This window comes from Lissotriton vulgaris, chromosome 10 (genome assembly GCF_964263255.1).
Source record: "Lissotriton vulgaris chromosome 10, aLisVul1.2, whole genome shotgun sequence".
NCBI classification, from domain to species: Eukaryota; Metazoa; Chordata; class Amphibia; order Caudata; family Salamandridae; genus Lissotriton; species Lissotriton vulgaris.
This window is the reverse complement of record NC_141698.1, coordinates 1028241529-1028268533: the sequence shown is the minus strand read 5'-3', so window position 1 is coordinate 1028268533 and position 27005 is coordinate 1028241529. Positions and strand designations below refer to the sequence as shown.

The window sequence follows — 27005 nt, the reverse complement described above, 5'->3', positions numbered from 1 at the left end:
TCCAGTGTGAGATTGACTGCAGCCTCCTCGCACAGATGAGAGTTCACATCTGACCTGCCACGATTCCTGCCTGAGATTTGTAGCTTTTAGTCACATTTCAATGTCTGACCCACAGCTAAAACAAACTCTCTCACACACTTACCCGTCTGCTCCTCACACTCAACTGAGTGACACTGAGCCGTCTTTTCTCTGGTCTTGGGCAGCCCAGGAGGAGACCCACCCGCCCTCCTCTCCAACACTGGCCCATTAGCCCCTCGTTGCTACCTGCGGCCCCTTACCTGCAGCCCAGCGGGCTTGGAGCTAGTTTCTTTGGGTGGGGCTCATCAGAACTCCACTCTTGGTGATTGCCTCCTGTGCCATTATCAGAGTGCAAAATGCAAGCACAGCACTTGTACTCTAGTCCAACTAAGCCCAGCCCGCCCTGAAAGAGGCTGTAACTCCTGCCAACAGCAAGGAGTACAGCTCAGCCAATAGCACATGTGTAATCCACAACAGCCAATGAGCATTATGTAATTTTGTGTGGCTCACCATGATTGGCTAAAGAGCCTCCACTGCTCCAAATCTAGGTGCGGGTGCTGGTACACTCCGCTATGTGACGTAGGCAGAGTTTTTGTCAAACTCCGCCCTCCAAGAAGAGTGCGGAGTAACAACAATTTCTTGAACTCTGCCGGTAGACCAAAGTTCACCACCCACTGTTAGACACTCTGGGCCCAATTCACAGAATGAACTTAAGACTCAATCCTAAACTTACTACTGTTTTGGTATTCACAGATTGCACTTACTACTTTTGGTATTCACAGAATGAACTTACTACTTTTGGCATTCACAGAATGCACTTACTACATTTGGTATTCACAGAATGAACTTACTCATTTCGGTATTCACAGAAGTTAGGACTCCTAACTTTAGGACTCCTAAATGCCTTCTGTGAATACCGAAAGTCCTAAAATTACGATTTTTCTCAATTTAGTAGTAGTAAAGTTAGGACTACTAACTTTAGGACGCCTAAATGCCTTCTGTGAATACCAAAAGTCTTAAGATTAGGATTTTTCTCAATTTAGTAGTAGTAAAGTTAGGAGTCCTAACTTTACTACTACTAAATTGAGAAAAATCCTAATTTTAGGACTTTTGGTATTCACAGAAGCCATTTAGGAGTCCTAAAGTTAGGAGTCCTAACTTCTGTGAATACCGAAATGAGTAAGTTCATTCTGTGAATACAAAAGTAGTAAGTTCATTCTGTGAATGCCAAAAGTAGTAAATTCATTCTGTGAATACCAAAAGTAGTAAGTGCAATCTGTGAATACCAAAACAGTAGTAAGTTTAGGATTGAGTCTTAAGTTCATTCTGTGAATCAGGCCCAATATTTGTATCCCACAGCATTTTTCAAAACATTATTATGATAGAACACCGACTGATTGAGGTGAACATGTATTACGGGAACTGTGCCTGTCACTGGACATTCGCAGCCGGAGCAACATTCACCACGTGAGTTTAGAAACTTAATGGAAATTGCACAGAGCAGATCATTTATGTGACTTTTGTATGTGAGGGCTAATCTTGCAAACAATTTTAATGCAGACAACCGTGCAAATGTAATTTGAGTAATATACATAATTTTCACAAGTCACGCAATTTTTCCCAATTATTCTCCTATCATTAACTTTTTAAAGTTCAGTTGATGGTAACTGCATTTCTGAGAGAAATATCTGGACGATTGCATTGAACTTTGACCAACATCTCAGATCTCAGCCACTGGTCGGACGCCCAACAAGTTTACGACCCCTGCCTGCCAAAAATAGTTCTAGGGTGCTCATCTACCATAATTTAAAATTAAGCCTGTAGGGTCATACTGAAATAAAATGGTAGGTTTGTGAAGGAGGGGCATTGAAGCATGCCCCTTAGGCAGATTTATCCTTTCACAGGTCTTTCACCTGAGTTTCTCCTTGCCAACAGTCAGTCTTAGATGTCTGCTGAGTCGGTCCATTTACAGCTCTTCTTTTTCTCTTGATCACTTTGAAGTAAATGTAGCCAGTCAGTACTTGTACAGGAATGTACAGGAATTTATATAGCGCAAATCACCGAGCGGTTTCTAAGCGCTTGCTTAGGGAACCCGTCCTGGTATTCCCCTGTGAGATAACCCCGGCAGGGTATCCGCAAGGTGAAAGCCAGGCATCCCGCCGCGAGGGGCCGTTGTGGAGATTAAGCAAGCTATTGCCCAGAGTCGCAGAGTGTGAACCCATGAATCGAGTAGACACCAGAGCGAGAATTGTCGAATCCATGGACATTTTTTGGACTCAAGACCCCGCCGAGCCGGGAATTGAACCCTGGTCCCAGGCTGACCTCTGCTTCCAGGTCTGACTCCTCTAACCAGTGAGCCACACTTCTCCACAGAACTCTTTTGTAGGGGCCCGAAACACCCTTACCTCTGAACCAATTTGCGTTGTCCAGCCACAGCCATCTTTAATTATAGCTGAAACTGCAGAGGGATCTTTCTGCAATTGTCCAAGTTTGTTGATGGGGACTATGTGCATAGTCCCGTTAGGAGTGAGAATTAATTTCCACATCCAGGGAGGGTTTCTCCTTTGCCAATTTTCTGAGCATATAACGAATTTCCATAGTGTGGGGAGTCAAAGCTGTCACTTCTAGCCAGCTCAGATGCAAACCATGATGTTCGTTCAACTCGCATCTACACTCCCTCACGAAGCTTGAGGGAGCCGCTGTCACATTTTTGCTATCCATACTCCCTTTAACTGTTCATTTGTCCAAGGAAGTCATTGGTACGACAGATGAGTGAGTCATAAAGGTTGTGTCTCTTCTGTCAATCTGCTTTCTAATCTTCTTACAAGAGACTCAGAAAATTGATTTGTGACCTCTGCTTCACTCATCATTCTTTGTTAGTGCAAGCCTCCAATCTTTAGTGAATGGACTGTGATGGTGGCTTGCAGGTTGAATTGTTTTAGAGTAGAATATTGATAACATTCTCAACTCTCGAAGGAAAATGAAACAATTTACACCAATTAGATATGTTTTTTAGTAACAAAATGCACGCCTGAGCTAAAACTGTTCTGCACAATCACCGCAAATAAGGGTTACACATCAAAATCGTATTTTAGGCTTTCATGTGCATCAGAGGACTATGGTTTTGTTTTTGGAACCCTTCTCTACTAAGCGATCAATCCTCATCTCTTGTTTTCAGGCAATCTATATATTTCCTTAGTATAGTGTAAATTGCATTTGTTGCAATTGTTTTATTCAGTCTAAATACCTAATAACACCCCATACCCATCAATGCTGCCAAGTATGCCAAATGTGTTTCTATCACTACTGTGATGTATACTGTATTTGCTGGAATTTCGTTTGTTCATCAGTGATATCATAATTGTTTTTATCTGTGATGTGATTTGTGATGTTATGTGAAAAGTCTCAAGCAAAGCTTTAGAAGGACTCTGAGCTCATTACTCAATAAACCTTTTGTGGAGCAGAGGTTTGTGGTGGGGTACTGTTAATGTTAGGCCAATAATTAATAGATCTGGCACGAGGTTTATGGGAATATTATGACATTGAAATGTTGTTAGCTCCATTGAAGACAATGGAGTGCTACGGGCTTCTAATGGCCGGTAGAAACCGGAGCAGCAACATTCCAACTTTTGTTCACAGCTATTGCTGTACTCAAAGGCCTCACAGAGCCTTTGAGGATCTCAACCACCTTGAGCTCTGTGAAGCCTTTGTTTTAGAAATTAGAGCGTTCTGCCCTCAAGGGGCAAAATGTTCTAATAGCCTTAGAGCCATCCGCAGCGCTACCGGCCATTATAGGCCTGTTCCCTCGTTAAAGTCTGTCACCTTTGCCTCAGGCCTTTAATGCTGGAGCGGGGCTTTAATGGCCATTAGAGCCAGCTACAGAGGACTCTTAAGAGGCTTATTTATGAGGCCTTGCAACAATTTTATGCCATGCATAAAAAATGCACCCTGTTGTGCTCTATTTACAAAGTGACAAATCTAGGCAGATGCGTCGCTTTGTGAACCCCTGCGCCACACTATATATGCGCCAGGTGTAATGTATGCAGGGTGTCCCCCACATAAAAGCCACGTAGAAGTAGCGCATTGAAATCTCTAAGATTTCAGTGCACCACTTCTAGGACGCCATTGTATCAAAACCTTACGCCTGGCAGGCATAAGGGTGATGCAGTGCATTAAGGATACCCCCTAACACTGCTGGAGTTGAGTAATGCTTGCGACACAATTCCAGCAATGCGTGACGTTTGCACCAATAGATTAGTCAGGATTCCTGACGCATCTGTCTTTCCTTGCAAGATGGAGTATCATACATTAAATATGGCGCATCCATCGTGTTGCAAGGAGGGCGCAGTGAAAACTGTTGCATTTCTCAAGCCCTGAAAGTGCATCTTCTTATGCAGCAGTGAGTCTAAAGCTGAAAAGATGCTTCTTTAAATGAGGAGTCATTGCTTTAGCATGAGACCAGGTGGCACCAAGTGAAACATTAAGGCATTTCGGGATGCCTGGTTAGGCAGAAAAGTTGAGGTGGAGTGCTCAGCTGCAACAGCCCTTCTCAAGAAACATCTATTAAAACATTATCTGAAATGAAAGATATGGTTATGAGGATGGGGTTTGAGGATGTACCTAAGTTATCCACTAACCATTTTTTTTTAATTTGTATTTTTTTTCTTCCTTTTTAGTCCTCATCTCACCAATAAGCTACTGCAGATCTTAAAAAGCCATCATTTTCTAACTGGGCACCCTCCGGCTTCCTACACTTGCTTAGGTCGACCCGAGCAGCCTCTTTTTGTGGAGGCTTGGTGTAACCATAGGACAGAGGAGTTAGTACCACAGATGTTACAATAGTCTCAATTCTTGGACCCAGATCGTAAAGGGCTGCCAGATATTCATGGCACTATCTCGAGTCCCTTCATGCTCAAGACGGGCCATAGCAAGTGAGGATTTTAGCCATTCTTCTTTTATTGGGGGGTGGGGATCTTTCCATTTGATACATATTTGTCTACGGGCGAGCAGGATCAGATATAACAGCAACCCTCTATCTGTCTACTATGGTATGTATAAAATGGGTAGGCCATTGTTTCCGAAGAACACTAATGATGTATTGACCTCAATGTTTCCTCTGAAAATGTTGCACATAGAATCGCCCACCCCCTTCCAGAACATACCTAGATCAGGTCACTCATAAAAAATGTGGATATCGTTGGCATTGGGTGCCATGCATCTAGTGCATTTTGGCTTAGGAAGGGGGCGAACTTAGCAATTATGGCAGGTGTGTAATAAAGGCGGTTGGTTACAAAGAAGTGTTTTTTCTTTAAACTAGCTGGCTTAATGAATTGATAAAGTAGTTTTAGAGATGGTTCTAAAAGGTCGCCTATGGTAGATTCAAAGGGGTACTGGTTCCAGATCGATGATTGTGGTGGGATTTCTAAGTTGTCAGCGTCCAAAAGCTTCTTGAACCAAATGGAGATTTCTTTATTAATTGGCTGGACTGATTGGAAAAGAATCTCGATATCCCAGCCTTCTCTTATGTCCCCTTTTTCTGCCTCAAACCAGGATTTAAGTTGTATATACTTAAACTTAGAGAGGCTAGAACCTATCTTGGCTCTTAACAGCTCCCATGGGTGAATTCCATTTACATCCCGCAAGTCAGACCAGATAGAAATGGCTGCTCTCTTAATGGGTCTAGCCAAGCCATCTTGAAGACAGAGTGGTGTTCCATGACTGTATACACAGTTTTCACTTCTGAGTTAGCTATCGCGCCAGATTACAGTTCTTCCAAACTATTAAGGAATAATGTACACACATAGAGGGGCCTTTGGTCAGTGGTCTTCATCTGTTGTGTTTTTAAACACATTTAGCTTCTCTCGTCGTCATCAGCCGAAATCCCTCCCTCACCCGGTCCCACCCCTCTTACCTGCACAGGCAGCGGCTGGTTGAAACTGAGGGCTACTGCAGCTAACTGGGGTGGATGTTACATACATGAGTGGGATCTTTATTCCTCTGTGAACAATGCATACATGTATGCATGTATTTGGTATTTCAAAAGTAGGTATCTAGCCAAAAGGCAGTGGAACACTATACAGGGTCAAAGAAAAGCGTAAAGTGGAGGAGTGATAGGGGAGGTAGCTGGTTTGCTGTTTAATGCACTGTGATGTAGTGTTCTTTCTAGAGGTTCTCCTGAAACTATTTCATAAATTGAGGAAAGTCCCTGCCTTGTGATACGACCCTGCTCTTTGTGCACAAGGCTTACTAGCAGAAAAACAGACCAAAATTGTTTTATGAGAATTCTGTTGTTGGTCATGATTTTAGAAATCTATGCTAACTCTGTATTGTATTAATATGTCTTTATATATTTTAAGGTCGTCATTTAGTATGAAGTTTGTAGCACAACTTTAAAAATATTTTAAAGATGGTAAATTAGTTACTAAACATGACTCTTGAAGCAGCTCAGGAACAGGCCAATTTCTGCGAAGCTTCTGTATTTCAAGGCTTAAAACCAAACAGAATTCCAAAATAAGACATTTTTGACTTTGTTACAAATCTACTGTTGTGGGAGTATTTCAAGTTTGGAAACATTGTAGATAGAGGAAACCACCACTGGAATATTTAAACCTTGTGAACATCCCACAAAGTGCCTAATTGTTAAACAGAAATCAAAATAGTTTCTAATTTTTATTTTTGCCTGTTTTGTTACAGATCGTTTCACAGAGAAAACTTTCCAAATCCTTACTTAAGCATGGAAACACTGCTGGCAAATCTTCCATAACGGTAAGTCGAGATAAGTACATTTGTGAATCATCTGCTAAAGATGGATGACCTTATTAGCTTAGAGCAACTATATCATATAAATTCAAATAAATTCAGGGCTGCACTAACTATTCTGTCACTCTGCCATTTCCCCTATTAGACGCAAGTTGGAAGGCTGCTTTAAAAGCTGTCATGCCCCAACCAAGCCTGTATGACCCCATTGCAGTTGTGACCACCAGAATGGGGCTAGTTTAAACATTTTTGCCAAGAAAGAATTGCTCAGCTGTATGAGGATTGATTTATGCTTAGGTTCCCCTATTATTTCACAATATAACGTAATGGAATCCATGCACTGTGATTATGTGGAATCTTTTGGTACCCAGTTGCTAGTTAAATGTCCTTTCCTTTAATTTTCTGCCTATATTAGCAATATTTACATTTTTATTGTTTAATGAGACTTTGCAATGGCAAATACAAGTCCATCTTAGTCACACTAGCGATCATACTATTAGATTATTAAAGGATGATTTAGTGGTGCTCGATCTATACAAAACTCAAGCATCAGAACACATTATTTGCATTTAAAAAGCATTGGTAACAGCAATTGTCAGAAGAGTATAGGACCTCGAAACATGTTTTGAGCAGACTTGGTATGCAGATCTACAGTGGCGGCTGGCATCTACGGGGGAGGAGTGGGCGTAAACCTGCGAAAACATGATATAAAAAAAAAACGTACCTGAAGACGAACACGACATCCTCTGCACCAGAAGTCTTCTTTCTTCGACAGCATCCCGGCCACCAGGAAACTCCCTTGAACAATCCCAGCGTTGTTCTCATGCAGCATGAGAGCAGTGCCCTGATTAGCACTCCACGGTGCTCTGGAGGCCAAAACGTGCTCTACCCCAGCTGTCTTAAGACACCTGGGTTAGAGACAGGGCCGGACTGGGAACCAAAACCGGTCCTGGCAAAAGTGCTCAGCCAGCCCCAGGGGAGGGCTGGGGGTGCGACCGAGTTCTTTGCAAGTGCCGGTTTTCGGCCGATTTTGTTACAAAGCCGATTTTGCAGCTTTGCAGCAAAATCTGCACTGTAACAAAAACGGCCCCCAGGGGCCCATACCCGGCCCCCACCTATGCCACCCACCGGGGGATCGCCCCGTGCCTGAAACAGCCAGTTCGGCCCTGGTTAGAGATGTGTGGCTGGGCATTGCATGACGGCCGGCCAAAAGACATGCGCACTTTCAACAGTGTATTGACAGCCCTCCCTACTGCTGTCACTCGGCAGCAGCTCCGGCCACGTCCTGACGCCCTGTTCGAGACTGGGGATGAAAAATAAAATGGTAATGAATCACCATTTTTTTTCGTCTCTGGGAGTTTGGGAGTAATGTGAGTGGGGCGGCCCTCTTCCGCTCCAGCGGAGGAGCCACCCCTGCAGATCTATAGTAAATACTCCCATGATCAAAAATATACTTGCAGAGTAGCTGCTTTCTGTCTCAGGTGGCACACCATTAGAGGGGTTAAGCCATGTTATTGCCATTCACATGGCATCTCATTGTTTTTGTGACTTTGCAAACAGCTCTTTCAATCGCAGATTCGAGTTTGATACGGCTTGTGGAGATGTGCTATTAGAAGGGTAAATGAGTATTTTCCTGTATTGAGTGCATGTGCCAGCTGCAATGAGTTGTGAGTGAATGTTCTTGGTTGAAACCAGAGGGCTATAACAAATCATCCACACATACTATAGGATAGTAGCCAGCAGGCATACCTAGTGCCCCACAGACGTATGTCTGTGGGAGACAACTGAGGGAGGCAAGTGCTGTTGTGTGTGTTTGTTGTAATAGCTGAGTTGGGTGTATGTTAAGAGTTCTGACTTAATGCCCTAATTTGGGTCACAGTGTGTCCTGCAAGAAAGTGATGCTGTCAGCCCAGCTATACTCAACTGTGTGGCATATATGTGCTCTGATGGATAATTATGCATTTGTTCTGTCTAATGTGTCCTTCTGAGAGTGTCTGTGTAGTCTATACTCATAATGGTTCTAATGATCTCACATTAATTTATTTTCAATAAAAAACAATTGATAAGACTTCTTTTTTCTACAGCTTTAAATATGGCCATTTTAAATCACTTTATTGATTGTCTTTCAATTAAGACACCTCGAGTGTAACCAGCAACAAACTCTACATCAACCAAATTCGGTCTCTTGTGGGTATTTTTTGAAGCATCTAGCATCCAATGAAGATCCTCTAATGGATCAAGAAAATTTGAGATGTAGGGGCTGATTTCACAAATCATTGAAAATGTAAGAATATGTAGCACTACAGCAGCATTTTCTACTTGCTCTTACATGCCTTTGTGAATCTACCCCAACACCTCCAACTCCCTATTAGTAACAGTGTAAAGAGTGCACATTCCTTTCTACTTGTGGATAAATATTTCCTCAATATTTAATTTGATTCCCAATTTAGATTATTTGGAGCCACTTTACAAATGCATTCATGAATACATAAAAGGGTACAACATGATTACCACTTCACGTACTCGTTAATGCCTATAAGAATCGGTCCCACTATATCAACTGGATACAATCCAATCCTTTGTCATTTTTTTTAGATGTATCCTTCTTCAAAAAGACTGAACTCACCCCATAACAAAAGACTTGGAGACCAGACAACATTAATACAACAAATCAAAGCCAGCATGGTACAGGCTCCCTGTGGACCACAGCCAGAGAAGCAGACCATGATTTAGTATAAAAATTCCGGATGTATGATGTTACAACGCATACTTTTACCACGCATACCATTACAACGCGGTATTTACAACGAATACCGTTACAACGCATAGCGCTTAGAGGTGCTGGATAGTGGTAAGTATAATTTTATATTCCAACTCCAGTCCCCGTGGACACTAGGGAAGGTGTTGGATATAAAATTATAAAATTCTCTTAGACATCCCTCGCCGCCAGCCTACTACTCCTGCAATTCGCCAGCTTCATTGGCTCAGAGTAGAGAGCCGAATTAAATTCAAGGCCCTCTGCATTGCCTATAAGGCAGTGCATGGCGTCGGACCCAAGTTTCTGACTGAGGCATTTCAGCTGTACACTCCCAAAAGGCTGCTGAGATCTGCTAACACCTGCCTCCTACCAGTACCTCGCACAAGAACGGCAACCTGGGGAGATAGACGCTTTCTGGTTGCCACACCAAAGCTTTGGAACCTTCTACCACTAAGCATTAAAAATGCCCCCAACCTGATGAGCTTCCGGAGGCTCCTAAAGACATGGCTGTTTAACCAGTGAACTCTATTGTCGCGGTCTTGCTAGCCCACACATGCGCCGAGACACCTTAGGGTAATTGTTTGCGCAATAAAAATCTCAAAAATAAATAAAAAATAAATAAAATACTTATTCCCTATCCTAGAGCGCCCCCCAGCGCAATGCGTTGTAATGGTATGCGTGGTAATGCCTGCGTTGTAATGGTAGTGCGTTGTAAAAACTTTGTTGTAACAGTTGTATACCAAAAATTCCTCTTTTTAAGAAGATTATTTTTTTTCTGGTATCAAGCCTAATATTTGGAATACCCCCAACCCACATTAAACTTGTCCCATTTGTATCATGTTAAAAAAAATCTCTCTACGATCTCCTACCATCTTCAATCAATGAATCAATCAAGTCTTACTTGTATAGCATGGCTTGTCAACTGAGAGGGTATCCAGGTGCCTGCTGCAGGTTTTAGTCAATGAGCCAGGTTTTGAGTCCCTTCCTAAAGTCGGTCAGCGACGGTGCGGTGCAGGAGAGGAGGGGGAAGGTGTTCCAGGCTTTGGTGGGGAGATGGAAGAAGGGGTGGGTCTGTGCGAGGGTGAGGTATGCTCAGCAGAGACTCCTGGGAGGTTGGTGGAAGTGCAGGCGGTGGCTCATGTAGGCAGGACCTTGTTGGTGTGGGGCTTTGTAGGTGTGGGGCAGAAGCTTCAAATGGCATCTCTTCTGGACCAGGAGCCAGTGGAGGTCTTTCAGGTGTAGGGTGATGTGGGTTCTCTTGGGCAGGTCGAGGATACGTCTGGGGGCTGCGTTTTGGATCGTCTGTAGTCTATACATTAGTTCGGTGATAGTGCCTGCATAAAGTGTGTTGCCATAGTCCAGTCGGCTGGTGATATGGGCCTGCATCATCGTCTTACTGGTGCTGATGGAGAGCAACTTGAAAATATTGCAGCACATGCACAGCATGTGAAAGCAGACTGAGGAGATGGAGGTGACTTTGTGTTTCATGGAGTGGTCACTATTTTAATCTTTGGCGTGGGGTGGGGTGGGTCAGAGTTCCGATGGCCACCACGAGTTGTTAGGGCAATGTTTTTGCCAAAGATCAGAACTTTAGTCTTGCCCGTGTTGAGCTTTGGGCAGTTGTCCTTAATCCAGGCTGAAACGTTCTTCATGCAGTTGTGGAGGTCAGTCTTTGTTGAGGCACGGTCGGCTGATAAAGAGAGGATGAGCTGAGTGTCGTCGCGTAGGAAATGATGTTGATGTCGTGTGATCTGACGATATCCGCCAGTACTGTCATGTAGACGCTGAAGAGGGTTGGGCTGAGGGATGAGCCTTGGGGGATGCCGCAGATAGTGTGCTTGGCTTGTGATGTGAAGGGGACATCTTAAGGATTTTTAGGAGCCTTGGGCCATAGGTATTTGGGGCACCTGTTCGGAATATCTTTGAATTTATGAACCAATTTCTTCTTTTTCATGCCGTCTTTGGCCAGGCCACTCACAGTGCATAAGCACACTCGTCCAAATGCAAAATGTGTTTACATCTAATGTTCAGGGTAAGTGACATGTGTCTTTTATATTGTAACACAGCAGTGGCTCACTAATATTACTGCACCCTGAGGTACCCTCCAGGTCAAGAAGCTTGTTTCTCTCCAGGTGTTCTGTGAGTTGGAGGTTTATGGCCTTCTCCAAGACTTTGGTGGGAAAAGAGAGCAGTGAGATGGGATGGTAGTTCTCAAGCTCGCAGGGGACTGCAGAGAGTTTCTTGAGGAGAGGTCTGACCTCAGCATTTTTCCAGGTGTCGGAAAGGTGGCTGTGGTTATCAAGGTGTAGAGGATGGTTGGTGAGTTGGCAGCTGCTCTTGTCACTTCTGAGGTTGAAAAGTCTGTGGGGGCAGGTACTCCCAAGTGGATGGAGTTCATGAGAGTGGAGGTGTACGGTGTGCTGAGTTGTTCCCATGTGGTAATCGGGAGGTCAGCGGCAGTGGTAGTTGGGATGCTGTGAAGGTTGGAGGATCGAAGTTTTTGTAGATGGTTGCTATCCTGTTATGGAAGTGGTCGGCAAGAGCGTCGCAGAGTTCCTTTGAGGTGGGGATAAAGTTTTTGAAAGCTGACTGGCAGGTGAACTTTCTGATGATGGCGAAGAGTTCCTTGGTCTGGTTGGCGTTGTATTCAATATGGTGGGCCAGGGCCCTCTTTTTTGCGGTTTTGATATGGCTGTGTAGTCTTTGAGGGTGGGTTTGAAGATGGGTTGGTCGGTGTATATTTCCTGCTAGTGCGCCATCTTTTTTCCAGTTGTTTGCATCTGCGTTTTGACATGCTGAGTTCTGGGGTGTAGCAGCTGGCTTGTTTGTAGGGTTTATGCGTCTTGGCTGGTTTGGTTGGAGCAACTTATCTTGTATTTTCCCTGATCCCTTTTTGTGCACTGATGATGTATTTTAATTTGTTCTTGTCCTATGTCAGGGCTCATTGTCATTTTTCCCAATTCATGCTGCGATTGCTTTGACTGTTTTACTTCAATGTCTTGTCTCAAAATAGTTTCTCCTGCCTTAATTCTGTTTTCCAGCAAAACCTAGTAAAGTGTCCAGTAGGTTGGCACAGTTCCCATTAAATCAAGTAAGTAAATGTGTAAATAGAGTCCTATCACTGAAGTTATGACGTTGTGTCTTTTTTGCAAGGAGGCAGAATCTCAAAAGACCAGACTAAATGACTAATTGCTTCAAATGTTTTTAATATGGGCTATGACTCTGGATTTTTGATAATCTGTTCTCATTAAATTTGTACCATACCTCATCATGTCGACTCTGCGGTTACCACAATGAAGATTTTATTCATGTAATTTCCATATGTACCCAACTCCACAACGCTTGCACCACCCTTCTTAGACAAACTTTTAAAGATAGAGGCATCAGGACCTGTAGAGCCGCAATAATTGCAAACCTAAATCCACCGGACACACAATTAAATTGTAAATTGATCAAATTTCTCAAAGTTTTTGTACAGGTTCACAAAAATTTGTTCTCAGGACTGACCTCAGAAAAAGGACAATAATGTGGAAAAATACCTGTTAAACAATGATATTCTCTTTTTAATGTTTTAACTTGTTTTTTACATGTCTTTATATTGTTTAGGTTTTAATTGACCAAACAATAAAATTTACGTACTTACTAACTTACTTGTACCATACCCGGTAAACACAGAAACCGAGGGTGAGGAATGGACCAGCTGCACATGTACTGCACCACCTACAGTTCCACAGCTCAGAATGGGGGTAACATGGTAATACTAAAATGTTCCCATGTTCAGAATGCTGTGATTTTTCACCCACACAAATTCTGCCAGATCTCCTCTGTCAAAAATTATCCTAGGGAAAACTCATAGGTGTGGTAATGTCAGCTCATGTAAGAATAACAATTCATTCACAAACTCCAGTTTGCACCAAAATCAGAGTTCTCACAGTGTATGTAATGAGAGCCTATGTAGTGATAACATAGGCATCTACCAGCCCTTTATCAGAGTGCCCTCCAAAGCACAATAAAATAAAATAAGAAGTACATACTAAACCGATGTGACCAGACTTAGTTGTGCAGTAGCTGGTTGCATAGCATCACAAACCTTTTGTTATGTTAGTATGAATTTGTAGAGCGCCCGTTCACCCCAGGGTTTCTTGGCACTGTGTACCGCTGGGGAGCCCGTCCTGGCTATTCCCTGTGAGATGGTCCCTATTGGGCATCCCCAAGGTGAAGCCAGGCATCCCCGGCAGCGAGGGGGCCGTTGTGGAGATTAAGCAAGCTATTGCCCAGAGTTGCAGCGTGGGACCCATGGTTAGAGAGGCACAGAGGCGAGAATTATCGAGCCCGCTGACATTAGTTCCATATCCTGCTGCGTCGGGAATTGAACCCTGGCTCCGGGCCGACCTCTGCTTCTGGGTCTGCCGCCTCTAACCGTTGAGCCACACTTCTCACCGGTTAGAGGCTATGCAGGGAGGAAGGTAGGGGGAGCACACTCACATCTGCCTTCCCACAGCCACTCTTGTCACGTAACAAAAAATACAGAGTAAAAAAAAAAACATTGACAGCAATGGCACTCACCATTGCAGTTTTATACTGCAAATGAACGTATGTAACAGGAAATGGTCATGCATCAAGTGATGAGCGCTAAAATATATCAAACTCTCAATGGAATGACTTATTCATCAAAAAATCACCCAAGACCTTTAATAACTCTCCCTCTGCTTGCATAAAAGTCATGCTTGTTGTGTGAACATTCCTTTAACAGCACTTTTAAACTAAAGCAATATGCAGATTCAGCGTTATGTTTGCTTCCGGCAACAATTGTACTGTTCGGGACCACATGATCTGTGTACATTCTCAGTTTGAGGCTGACATCCTGTTACCTTTTAAGCTTTTGACCGTACATTATCATAAGGCTACTATTTGAAGAGCTTTTGTATTCTTAAGAGCATTTTGGCTCTAAAAAGAACCCTAAATGGCCATGCAGCAGAAATGACTAACAACAATCAACATTTTAGTCTCTTCAAGGACTTCCTGAGGACAAAGTGATCCTGGATACTGCATCCAGATGTTCCATTAAGCACACAGGATCTAAGTATCTCAATCACAGTTCTGAATGATCTTAAACTTTTAAGAGTACACTCTACGTCTTATCCACTGCTTAAGAATTTGTGTCCTTCTTTTACACCACTGGATTCTTGTATGAGACAGTCAATCAACCATTCTAACCTCAAACGCCAGGTAAGTCACCAGCCTGAAGAGTGTGTGGCCTTCGACTAGTGGGAAGGAACATTCTTTGTGAAGTTGAGAACCAGCATCATCCAGGAAGGACAATGCATGTAACATCCTTCCACTAGGAAAAGAGGGGTAATAAAACCTGGTCAATCCCAGTCCTGACATTCTAGTGAGTTGTGTCTCCTTAGCAGGTTTAACCTGTTTACGTAGTTTGTCAAGATAATTTGCCAGCATAACCTCTACCAGGCCCATAGGACATGCCCTATAGGGTTATCATGTGTGCAATACAATACTGCCCTTATGTAATTAAGATGACGGAATCAGTTAAAAACAGGTACATTATCTCTCCAATTCTCCAATCAACTGAGTTTAATTGAGTAGAAGTCACCGGTATACTTAATGCATGCCTATAGTAGAATGATCAAAAACGTGTAAAGACTGTCTACCACATAGCTTAGATTCTGAATGCCACTCTTGTATTCTCAGTGTGACTACCAGTAATTTTTCTATCAAATATCTCTTAATACTTATTTTTGTATGGGCTAAAGCAGAGCTGGAAACCTCAAAAAATTACATCTGGGCTGTTGAACTAGCAATTATTTAAACCCTCGCTCTCTCCCCAGACTATTTGTTGATGTGCGACCCTGCACATGCCAATTGTCTTTTTGGTATTCTTGTTGCATCCTTGTTTGTTCTATCCTTGTTTCATTGAGAACTGAGCACCCAATTTCTGCAGCACCTGCGTACGCATAATCTGCTCATTTGTAAATATACTACAATAAAATGAACTCTGCCTTGGATTTGTTGATACCGAAACCATTCATGCGACTAATCTTCTGATGTATTGCACACATATATTATTCGGATGCTGAGCTTAAATATGTAAAATTTGACCTACAGTAATCCATTGGAACCTTTGTCTTAACTGCACCATCATTACCCAGGTCCCTTTGGAATCTAAAGTTGCTACTTTTCTTAATATACTTTAGGAATAGAGGCTCTTTTTCTTCTAAGAAAGCATATGCAGTTGCGGTGTAAAAAAAATTCAATATTCCAACTGGTAGGGGAGATAGTTAATTTAAGCAAGCCCCTCCCATGTTAGCAGATCTGCATTGAATCCATCAGTGAAGCAAGGACGGTATTATTTATACATTTTCTTTTCCTTAGAGATTGAAGAGAACTTGGCCCAAATAGAAGTTCATGCCCTAAGTCAATACCACTGTTCTACAAAGTCACAACTTCCGAATTGTTCCATTATTGCAAATTACCAATGGATATTTGATGCATTCCTTCCATGTTTGTCATCGCATCACGTTGTGAATTGGAGCTGGAAATCACCCTTGTTTGGTTTATCTTAGAAATGTATCCTTAGAATGCAAAAAATCCTAAATGCAGCTACCAGACTCCAACTTAATCTGACCAACAAGGGTTCATCTCTCTTAAGCATTAAAACATTGCGTGCAGTAGAAGCACTTAATTTTCTTTATGGTGCCCACAACGCACATTTGTTATGTGGGTATGTAGTTGTCTACATACTAATGGGCATGCTATTTCTTTCACTCATTGAGCGTTTATAGTGAATTTGTGATCAGATGGTAATATCAGCTACAAAAACTCATCTATTGATGGAAGCTGTGCTTGAGGTTTTGCCAGTATTTGAATGAACAAATGTGTTATGTAGGGGGAAATAAGCCAAGCAATTCAGATAAAATTTATGAACTAGGTTATAAAAGTTTATTGATAAGAATTGCCCATCTGCTATTTTTTTGCCTCTGTCATTGGCTGGAGGGATCTGCCTTATTATGTTGAACATGGTGCATTAACATCTTATTTCAAACTCTTTCAATCTGCTTGCATTTTTTTTATCTGATACATCACACGAGTGATGTGAGCAATTTTTAATAGTGCTATATTCCTCAAGAGCATTAGATTTGACATTCTTCAGACTGTTTGCCAAATTTATTCTGGATTCATTACAATGCTTGGTTCTTAACTTTTTGACTTTTGTGGACACCACTTAATCATTACTGACAACCAGGGACCCCCACTGATTAAGTATGTGAGTCTGGGGACCCCCACTGAGTAATCAGGGGTCCTCGGGCCACACGTTAAGAAGAACCACTGGTTTAGACTGAATTTGACTACTAGTGTGGTCGCTATTTGGAATAATCATCTTCACAATTTTGTTTTGAGACTGTTGTTTAGCTAAGGAATTTGTGTCAATATCCTGTTTCTAAGCTCATATACCCCAGATATTTAACTAGACTGAAGGAGAAAACATTATTTTGCAGTCTTGGAGGGGAACCGGGCTATGGAACTCCTCTGCCTGCATAATTTTCCAAGTAATTTGAGGGTCAGATACATAGAAACCTAAAACATTATTCACTTATATGACACGCCAGGCTGAATCTATAGAATCTCTTCATAAAATCCTACATGGTGTCCCTCGTTCAGAAGCTTTGGAGACTTTCAGGAGCACATATTCTGAATGTACCACCTCCATGAAAACTTCTGGAGGAAGACATTTTCAATTGATGAGGAGACTGCTTAATTGAAATGAATGCTGGAATGAGTTGGGCTATTTTAGGAGCCCCTAGATCATAAGGATTCATGATTTTTCTGGATCTTTCATAGGTTATAATTATAAGTAAATGAAAATCATCAGAGTATCATTGGGTTAAGTATCTCACAAAAGTAAAGTTTTGATATTTTACCTGAATAATTGCACAATTGAGAAAATTTGAAATTTGTGAAAATTGGAAAACTTTATTATCAGTTGATAATTTAGAGGGATTTTGTCAATGCTCAGTAAATAGGTATTTGATACCAACATGCAAAATATTGCTATAAAGTTTCTAAAAATAATTGTAACTATTATATGAATGTTCCAAAGGAATTAAACATATTTGATTGAAGTATAAACACAAATTATTGTGACTTTCTTCCTCTAAATAAAAACTACTGTTAGTGGCACCCTATTTCAAATCATAATAAGTACAAAGCTTGTCTTATCTCTCCAATTAGCCCATCGACTATGACTCACAGATCCATTTGTCAATAAAGTGATAATAGGCAGGCAGCCTTTCTCTGTTCAAGCTCCATCCCTATGGAATAACAGTAACTGTGCATGCTGCTTTAACCAAATGGTGCACTTACTGTTGTCAGACCCCTAACCCTTTCCAGTGCCAAGAAGATGCTTGTTCCCAAGCACAAATGTATGTCCATTTCAAATAAATGGCTTTGTTTCCTGCTATCTTTAAAGCCCCTCTGCACAACTGGCAAATGTGGGCCCACGCTGCAGGCCCCAGAGACAGGTGCTGGCGGGATTCAGCCTGTCCAAGCTGGTGGCCCTTGGGGGCCGCAACATTGAATCTTTGCGGGCCCGGCCCACACTGTCATTGCCTGCCTTGGGCTGGCGGGGGTTCACTTGGGACTCTGGCGAGAGGGGGGGGGTAAGGGGACTTAATATGAGGGTATCTTTGCCTGTTGTCACCTCACACCCTGGATGCCCCTGATGGACGCTGACACACCCACCTTGTCAGCAGCAGCCAAGTCACCCTGCTTTTATCCCACCCACCATCTCCTAGTTCACTGTAGGGAGGTGACAAGGGCGGAAAAGGAGTCATGTTTAGCTACTAAACAGGTGGACACCCTTGGCAACAGTTATAAGTGCAGGTAAATCCAGGAGGGAGTTGGCCTTAATCCGAGACCCCAACTCGGGGTACGAATACACTTTTTTTTTAGAGAAGGGCTAGTGGCACCTGCTACCGCAGATGTCCATAACCTCATCTTACACTTTCACAATAGGTGTTTGAGGAATTGGGATATCCAGGTATTGTCCAGCCCATCCTCAAATGGTGGCCAGGGGGATACCTTAGTGGATGACCCCGGCAGGGTGAATTATGCTGCAGGGGGACCTGTTCGATGCTGAGGGGACAGGTGCACTCGCCTTGTAAGGCCAGCAAATATAAGCACCAAACGGGGTATTTCCCCTTGGTCCAGGACAATGGAAAATGGGTGGTGCCGCAGGGAATGGGACCTTAAGGGTAGTCAAGCATGACTCTGCCAATGTAACATAGGTTTAAATGTGTTGGTTCCTTGCAATGCAGTTGCAGTGTAAATCATTATTAATTAATCTTTAATTCTATGTTGATATGTTCTATGTCGTGTTTGTGATGAATGTTAAATATTGCCTGATAATATGATCTCTCTAACGCTTTAGTTAGTTTTCTTTTCAGAGACGAAATTTACAATGTTTAAGTCGATTTGGATGGGGAGGTGGGGGGATTTGAATCCTGAATGTGGTCCCTCTCCTGTGTGACTGAAAGTCATTAATCAAACACATAGACCCTATGCACTTTCTTTCCTTTCACAAGATAATATAATCTCTTCCTTACAGGGAGTCTGTGATAGTGTTAAGAAGTAAAATGCAGTAAAATTGTTGCAAGAAAGAGCCCCACTGCTGAATGGACTCATCCCTAATTTCAATAATTACTGTTAAATGATTCTTCACACAACAGGAACTACTGTCCTTCAAGTAATGGAGAAGCTAAAATGGGACTTGGATAATGTATTCTTCTGCTTTGATGGATAATGCTGAGAACAGTGTGATATATTTCAGCACACAAAACTTGAAAGAGATGACTCATTCCTACACTGTGTTCCTACTCCCTGTGGAGAGAAACAATACCAAAGGACCTACTTTTCACAAATTTAATATTTTGCCTTGAAAGCTTCAGTACAGATAAATCCCCCTGATATTTCTTTTATGTACAAACCACACATCAGGCAGTGAAATTGTATCTTTTTGCAAAAATATGATTAATAGCATGCATTAGAATATTCAAGGTTAGAAATCACTCAGCTTTTTTTGCTTGCGCATGTTTATTCTTTTTGAGAGGCATATGAATAGTGCACTGTAAAACATAGCCGACATTTCCAAGGGTGCATGAGAGGGTTCGTTGAAAAGCAGAGTTCAACAAAGTTTGTGTAATTGACACCAAAGTGTACAGTATGGTGGGGTGCTGGTCAGTAAAGTTTCTTAGCCCCTCATCCGGGGCAACATGAGGGGGTAACGCTGTTCGGAACAGGTAAGTTAGGTGCTAATGTACAGAGTTATTTTGTGGTTCCAGACTTTGAGATTGGCAAAATCACAGGGTTTGGAACCACAAAATGATCTTTTGCTATCTACTAAATTCCCTGTGCAAGTCAAAACCCGCTTCTGAATAGCTTAAGTGGTTGGTGGCTCATTCAAAAACACAATTAGAAAAAGGAGAAAAAAGGACATCCCCTCCTAATTGCAAATCACAATGAGAGGTATCAATGGTTTCTGACAAACAATTGATGTTGCAAACCGTAATTGTGTTGATCACTCCTCAAAGGAGATGGTCGTCCATTCACAAATGGGAAGCTGTCTCTGTTGGACAGCTTCTCTTTTGGGAGTTGTGTTGGGCAGCATCTGAGGGACAGAGCTGGTTGCTGAGGGGACCAGCACATGCTCCCCCAAATGCCTTCTCAAATGAGGAAATATATTTTGAAAAAATCCGCACCAGTTTCTTCAGGGAACAGGGTTGTTTAAAAGAAAGCTTTCTTTTTGGCAATGCAAAGCCCGGGACTGTAGTCTACAGTTTCTTGCAGTCCACTATCCCTGTGTTTGTATTCAATCACAGGGGGTTGTAAATTGGGACTTGCCTCTTGAATATTCATGAGACAGTCCATTCAAAGACCCCTGCAAATGGAGCTTTTGTGTTAAAATCTATGAGAACATAGTTTGGATCACAAAATTAGAGACAGGTCGAAAATACTTGGTGCACAATTTGTAACCACTGTTTGCGACCTGTCTATTTGCACATCTCTCCCTTTTTCTCCTCAATCACAGGAAATATTTGTGTCTGAGGGTCCCTTCACCATACAGCCTACACGGGACAGCTGGACCTCACTCAGCATTGAAGACAACCTAAAGACTATAAAGACAACCCACTCCAGGGCCCCATGGAATCCTGCCCCCACTACATCTTCCACAGAGCCGCAGACATCATCTCCCCCGCGCTTCAACAAATCATTAACCGCTCCTTCTGGCCCGCCTCCTTCCCCGATGACTGGAAACAATCAGAGATCAACCCTCTCCTGAAAAAACCCTCAGCGGACCCCACGGCCTCAAGAACTTAAGACCGATCTCCTTACTCCCGTATCCGGCCAAACTCCTTAAAAAAAGCTGTCAACAATCAACGATCCTCCTCCATGGAAGAAAACAATATCCTTGACTCCTCCCAATAAGGCTTCAGGAAGAATCACAGCACTGAAACCGCCTGTCTTGCCGCAACAGACGACATCTGCTCCCTCCTCGACAGAGGAGAGACTGTGCCCCTCGTCCTTCTGGATCTCTCCGCTGCCTTAGACACAGTCTCACACCGCACCCCTAACCCGCAGACTCCACAACGAAGGAATCCGGTACAAGGCCAACAACTGGATCTGCTCATTCCTCTCCGGCAGGACGCAATGGATCAGACACCCTCCTTTCTTCTCGAAACCCACATTGACCACCTGTGGAGTCCCCCAAGGACCCTCCATCAGCCCCACCCTGTTCACTCCTACATGGCCTCTCTCCCATCCATCGTCATATCACACAGACTCAACATCTTATTGTACGCAGATGACATCCAACTCATCCTATCCCTATCCAATGAACCCAACAGCTTCAAACACAACTTTTAAGAAGGAATGGAAGCAGTCACCAAGTGGATGAAGAACAGCTGTCTACAACATGGACAAACTGAAGTACCCATCATGGGCCCACAACCCAACGCCTGGTGGCCCCCACCCTTGGGAACCCTCCCTACCCCACAGACCATGCATGCAACCTCAGAATCATCCTGGACTCCGAACTCAAAATGCACCGCCAGAACAACGCTGTCACCTACTCCTGCTACTACACCCTCTGCCTTCTCCAAAACACCTTCAACTGGATTCCCCTTGAGCACAGAAAAACCATCACCCTTGCCCTCATCGGCAGCAAACTGGACTATGGCAACGCACTGTACACCAGGATCAACAAAAATCTCACCTGCAAACTCCAAAATGTCCAGAACGTCCAGAATGCCGCTGCCAGACTAGTCCTCAACCTACTGCGCCACTGCCACATCAACACCTACGGACACTGCACTGGCTCCCCGTCGAGAACAGAATCACTTTCAAGCTTCTCACCCACACCCACAAAGCCCTCCATAATACCGGACCCGCCTCCATGAACCACCTCCTCTCGTTCCACACGGATCACTGAAATAATATCGAGGGACAAAATATCGACTTGCCAAAATATCGTGGACAAAATATCGACAGTCAAAATATCGAGTTTGTATCTACAAACAGGTAAGTACAAAAATATCGAGTACAAAATATCGTTTACAATAATATAGATGTAAAAAATATCGACTTTATTAAAAAAAGTGTTAAATTAAATTAATATTAAATTTTAATTACTAAAATATTCTTAAAAAAACTTAAATTAAATTATAATAATTAAATAATAAATGAAAATAATAAAAATAATTTTTTACAATCTTATTTGTTAAAACATATATATATAGTAACATAATATAATTAAATAAGATACTATTATATTACCGTACAATACCAGAAGTGTAAAAAATACTATTCCCACTCCAAAGAGTATCGACGGTCACATTATCGATTAGCAAAAATATCGTTTAAAAACTGAAAACTGACCCTGAACCCTAAAATATACCCCTTTACCCAAAAAACCCAAACTGACCCTGAACCCTAAAAATACCCCTTTACCCAAAAACTAAAAACTGACCCTGAACCCTAAAAATACACCTTTACCCAAAAACCCCAAACTGACCCTGAACCCTAAAAATACCCCTTTACCCTAAAACTGAAAACTGACCCTGAACCCTAAAAATGCCCCTTTACCCAGAAACTGAAAACTGACCCTGAACCCTAAAAATGCCCCTTTACCCAAAAACTGAAAACTGACCCTGAACCCTAAAAATACCCCTTTACCCAAAAACTGAAAACTGACCCTGAACCCTAAAAATGCCCCTTTACCCAAAAACTAAAAACTGACCCTGAACCCTAAAAATAACCCTTTACCCTAAAACTGAAAACTGACCCAAAACCCTAAAAATGCCCCTTTACCCAAAAACTGAAAACTGACCCTGAACCCTAAAAATACTCCTTTACCCAAAATGTATCAATATTATTTAATTACCAAATAATTATGAATTAACAATAACAATAAAGTAAATATATTAGCACATTAGCTGTAATTATTTTAATAATTAATATTATTTTTTCCCAATTAATTACTTAACAATAACACAAAATTATATATTAAAATGTACTCTAATTAATGTAATTAACTAATTACAATTAATTAATTACCAATTAATTACTAATACAAAATATGTACAAAATTATATTAATTAATTAACTAATTATTATTAATTAATTATCAATTAATTATTAATTAAAAATATTTACAAACATATATTAATTAATTGATTGTTATTAAATTACTTCCCACCCTTTTCCCCTATAAACCCACAACCCGCTACAGAATTACATTACGCAATTATTATAAAAACAAAATTCATTTAATAAAATATTTTATAACATTAATACACACTTTTCACACATATTATTACATAAAAATACACTATAAAATATTATATATTATTAAAAATTCGATATTTTTGCTATCTATATTTTATACAGTCGATATTACTTCACTTACCTGAAAAACGATATTTTTGTAGTCGATATTATGTCCAGTCGATATTTTGTCCAGTCTATATTTAAAACTCGATATTATGTCTAGTCGATATTTTGGAGTCGATATTTTGTCTGTGCACCGTTCCACAAACCCCGAAGATCCCTCCGCACAGCCCAGCTCTCTCTTGCAACGGTCCCACGCATCAAGAAGACCCAAACAGGAGGACGCTCCTCCTCTCTCCTCGTGGTCAAGGCATGGAACGCCCTCCCTCTCCACCTCTGCTAGACACCTACACTCTCCAAGTTCCAAAAGGACCTCAAGACCTGACTCTTCGACGAATCACCGTGATCAACCAGGAACTGCACCCCCCCACCTCAACGCCTTGACACTTTCGGGTGAGTAGCTGTGCTTATAAACCCCTGATTGATTGATTGATTGAAAGAAGGAATTTCTAGAGCATTGAGAATGGAGGAACCTTGCCAGAAATGCTTCTATATCATAGGTTGGAGGGTAAGTGTCTTCAAAGATGTCCCTGAAGAAGATAGGCATCATGACCGGCTGCCCTCCCATGCATATTGTTTTTGATTTGATACTTAGCCATTGCTTTTTCATATTGCAGTATATAGCCTTAAGGGCTACTGTGAGCCATTTTTTTCTGGGTTGTGCAGCTTGGCAATCCAACACACACACACACACACATGCCTGACAAACTGAAAGTAAGCATACTTAAAGGTGCAAAGGGAAAAAATACAAAATATAATGAAAGAAGGCTCATGAAAGCTATTTTTAACTGGAGTATATCCTAGAAACAGGTTGAATTGTGGCCTCCTAAAACGGTCTCTACGCTCATTCAAAGTGCTGCATTGAGGAATTATATAAATATCAATTGTAAGAAATTCATAATAAAAATATCAGGTATATGTTGTGGTTGGATAACACTTTTAAGAATTCTTTCACATAATAAATCAAAAGGTGCCTGCCTCCCATACTTGAAAGTTTAAGTTGATGCATGGTCTCATGTGTTGTTTGAAGGGAGTTCTCATTGTGCTTTGTGAGCAGTGGCTTTTAAACTCCATTCAGATATTGCCAAGGGAAAAGGAAGTTCTTGAGTGTTTTTTTCTAGAGAATAGTAAATTTCAATTCATGTTGAGCTGTACAGGAAGTCTTCATCTGGTGCCTAGTAAGAGGTGAATTGTGAGATTGAAGCTGCGCATCGGATAATTGGTGTATTTCGGAGCAGTTTAAATAAATTCTGGCATTGATGTATTGAGAGGATGCAATAAATCTCTTTCTAATTGGTTCAGAAGAATTGAGGTTGAGGATATCAAATATACAAAGAGAGTGAAAAACAATGAACTCTAAATTCACATATCATCAAAGTAGAAATCTCCCACTATTTGTCTTGAAGAGAAATAGAGCAAGGGTTTTTTTTGATCCACCCACTCTCTTTGCTCTTATGTTCCTTTAATAATATTAGCAGAGTCTGAATCAGTGAGCACCATAATAATCTGCAGTGTTTACTGTAGTAAAACCAACAGAATCATTAAGGGAAGTACTGGCTCTTTCAAAGAACTCTGGAACAATTTACCAAAGGTATTTTTGCACAAATATGAATTGTGGTGGACTAATACAGACATTTGTGAAGGCAAAATCCCATTCCTGATTCACTGGAAGAGGAATGGTTGGATTTCACCCTCATCAATTGGGTTTACTCATACAAATTATTTCAGTGTAGTAGAATTTCCCAGTGTCCAAATGTATTCTTAGCGACTGCATTGTAGTCATTCTGGTTCTATAATGAAATCAGGAATGGTTGCATTTCACCCTAGTAAACTGGGTTTACTCTCACAGATATTCTGTCGGTATGGCAGTATTTTGGACTGTGTACAATAATCATTCAGCGTGGAACAACTTGTACAATAAAATTAGGAACAGTTGAATTTTGCCCTTATAAATTGTATTTACTCACAAAGAAATTTTGCCAGGATGCTGGAATTTCCATGTGATCAACCTGTTATAGATTTATTCATACTATGGGCAGGAGTTCATCCACTTGTCAGAGTGGAAGTGGTGCAATAAAGGTAGTGCTGTTCTCCACAAAAGGATATCTTCCCCTTGGAGAAATAAAAAAGCATATGCACTTTAGCACCACATGTCCAGAAGCATAAATGAACACCTGTATACTCCCTTGAGTATAAATAGGTATCCAGAAGAGTACTTCAGGAATCTACAGGAGCCACATCACCCCAGGATACTCCTGGATTTCTTTGAAAACTCCTGAAAAGTCATTTATTTGCTGGACAAATATAGATCTTAGCTTTCCCGTATAAGGTTACAGATTTTCACTTAGCCATATTAAAAAATTGACAGTGAGCATTAAGCTGGCTAAATCGTGTGCGTTGTGTCAGTGGACCACACTACCGACATGAAGTACAAATTCGATAGTCATTGAGTTCTATTTTCCTTAACGGGTAAACTCCTCGTCGAGAGGAGAAAAGGATGGGAGTTAGGAAGCCGCAATCTTTCACTTGTTCATGGTGAAGGAAGATAACATTGCAATTCTTTGCTTCATTTCGCCACTCAACGATACCTACACTCTGGCAATTGTGATGAGGACCATCTCTCTTGGTGACTTTCGAAGTATTGCAAGACATCTCACCATCAGCACCAAAAAGATGCTGGAGTATCTGGACACTGGACATGGCCCCTTTGTGTTCATTTTCTCTCTCAAAAAGCCATCTTTTGCAAATTCTTTACTGTTAGTCAAGCTTTCTGATGCTCAATCTCTTTGTTAGGATTACATTTGCATTGCAATCACACCAACTTATGGGTGCAATGTGAATCATAAGCTATACCTTGATGGGAAGCATGCTTTTCAATCAGACCTTTGCCCATACACAGTTTTTAACAATGGAATCACTTGTGCCTGTTGGTAGATGTAGTTCACATAATCCCTTTATCAGCATCTTGCAAGTGCTTTTAAAATCAAAAATACCATCAACTCCAAGTTTTCCGCACATTGCCCATGCAGCTGGACTGTATGTCCCTATTAGAGTATCGTACAACTTGCAGTCAACACTCCAGTTCTCTTAAGACAATTTCTATATACAGACAATTCTAATTTAGAAAAGTCAAGGTGCAATATTCTTAACCCCACATCACTGTACAGTATAATCATAGGGTATAAAGGACCGTGAGCTGGCTTCCACAATGGGCACCCTCTCGGTGAGGATGCTACTGCAGGACAGCAGAAAGTTCTTCAACATTTACAATCATGAAGCACCCAAGCCCCAGGAAATTATTGATCATTTTGCTGGTTTTCTCTCTCAGTCTTAGCATCTAAAAAGCCATTTTTTAAAATGAAATGATAGCTGATGAGCACCAATCCATAACTCTAATCATTTTTAGGAAGATTGTGTTAGCCAAAGACCATGTTTTATGAAAAAGTAGGAAGCCCTGGCTAGTTAGAAGCATGTTATACTTGCCCAACATAAGAGGGGTAAGACCATGTTAAGG

The 27005-nt window shown here is 41.6% G+C and overlaps 1 protein-coding gene across 3 annotated transcripts in view; it reads left to right on the top strand.

The window, feature by feature from the left end:
• The window catches only part of CPNE4 (copine 4), a 1444425-nt gene that overhangs the window by 783632 nt on the left and 633788 nt on the right, over nt 1-27005 (top strand). For all 3 annotated transcript variants that reach the window (XM_086942069.1, XM_086942068.1, XM_086942067.1), the window contains exon 4: nt 6712-6783. In XM_086942069.1, the coding sequence (XP_086798195.1) occupies nt 6712-6783 (72 nt within the window). The remainder of the gene's footprint in view (nt 1-6711; nt 6784-27005) is intronic.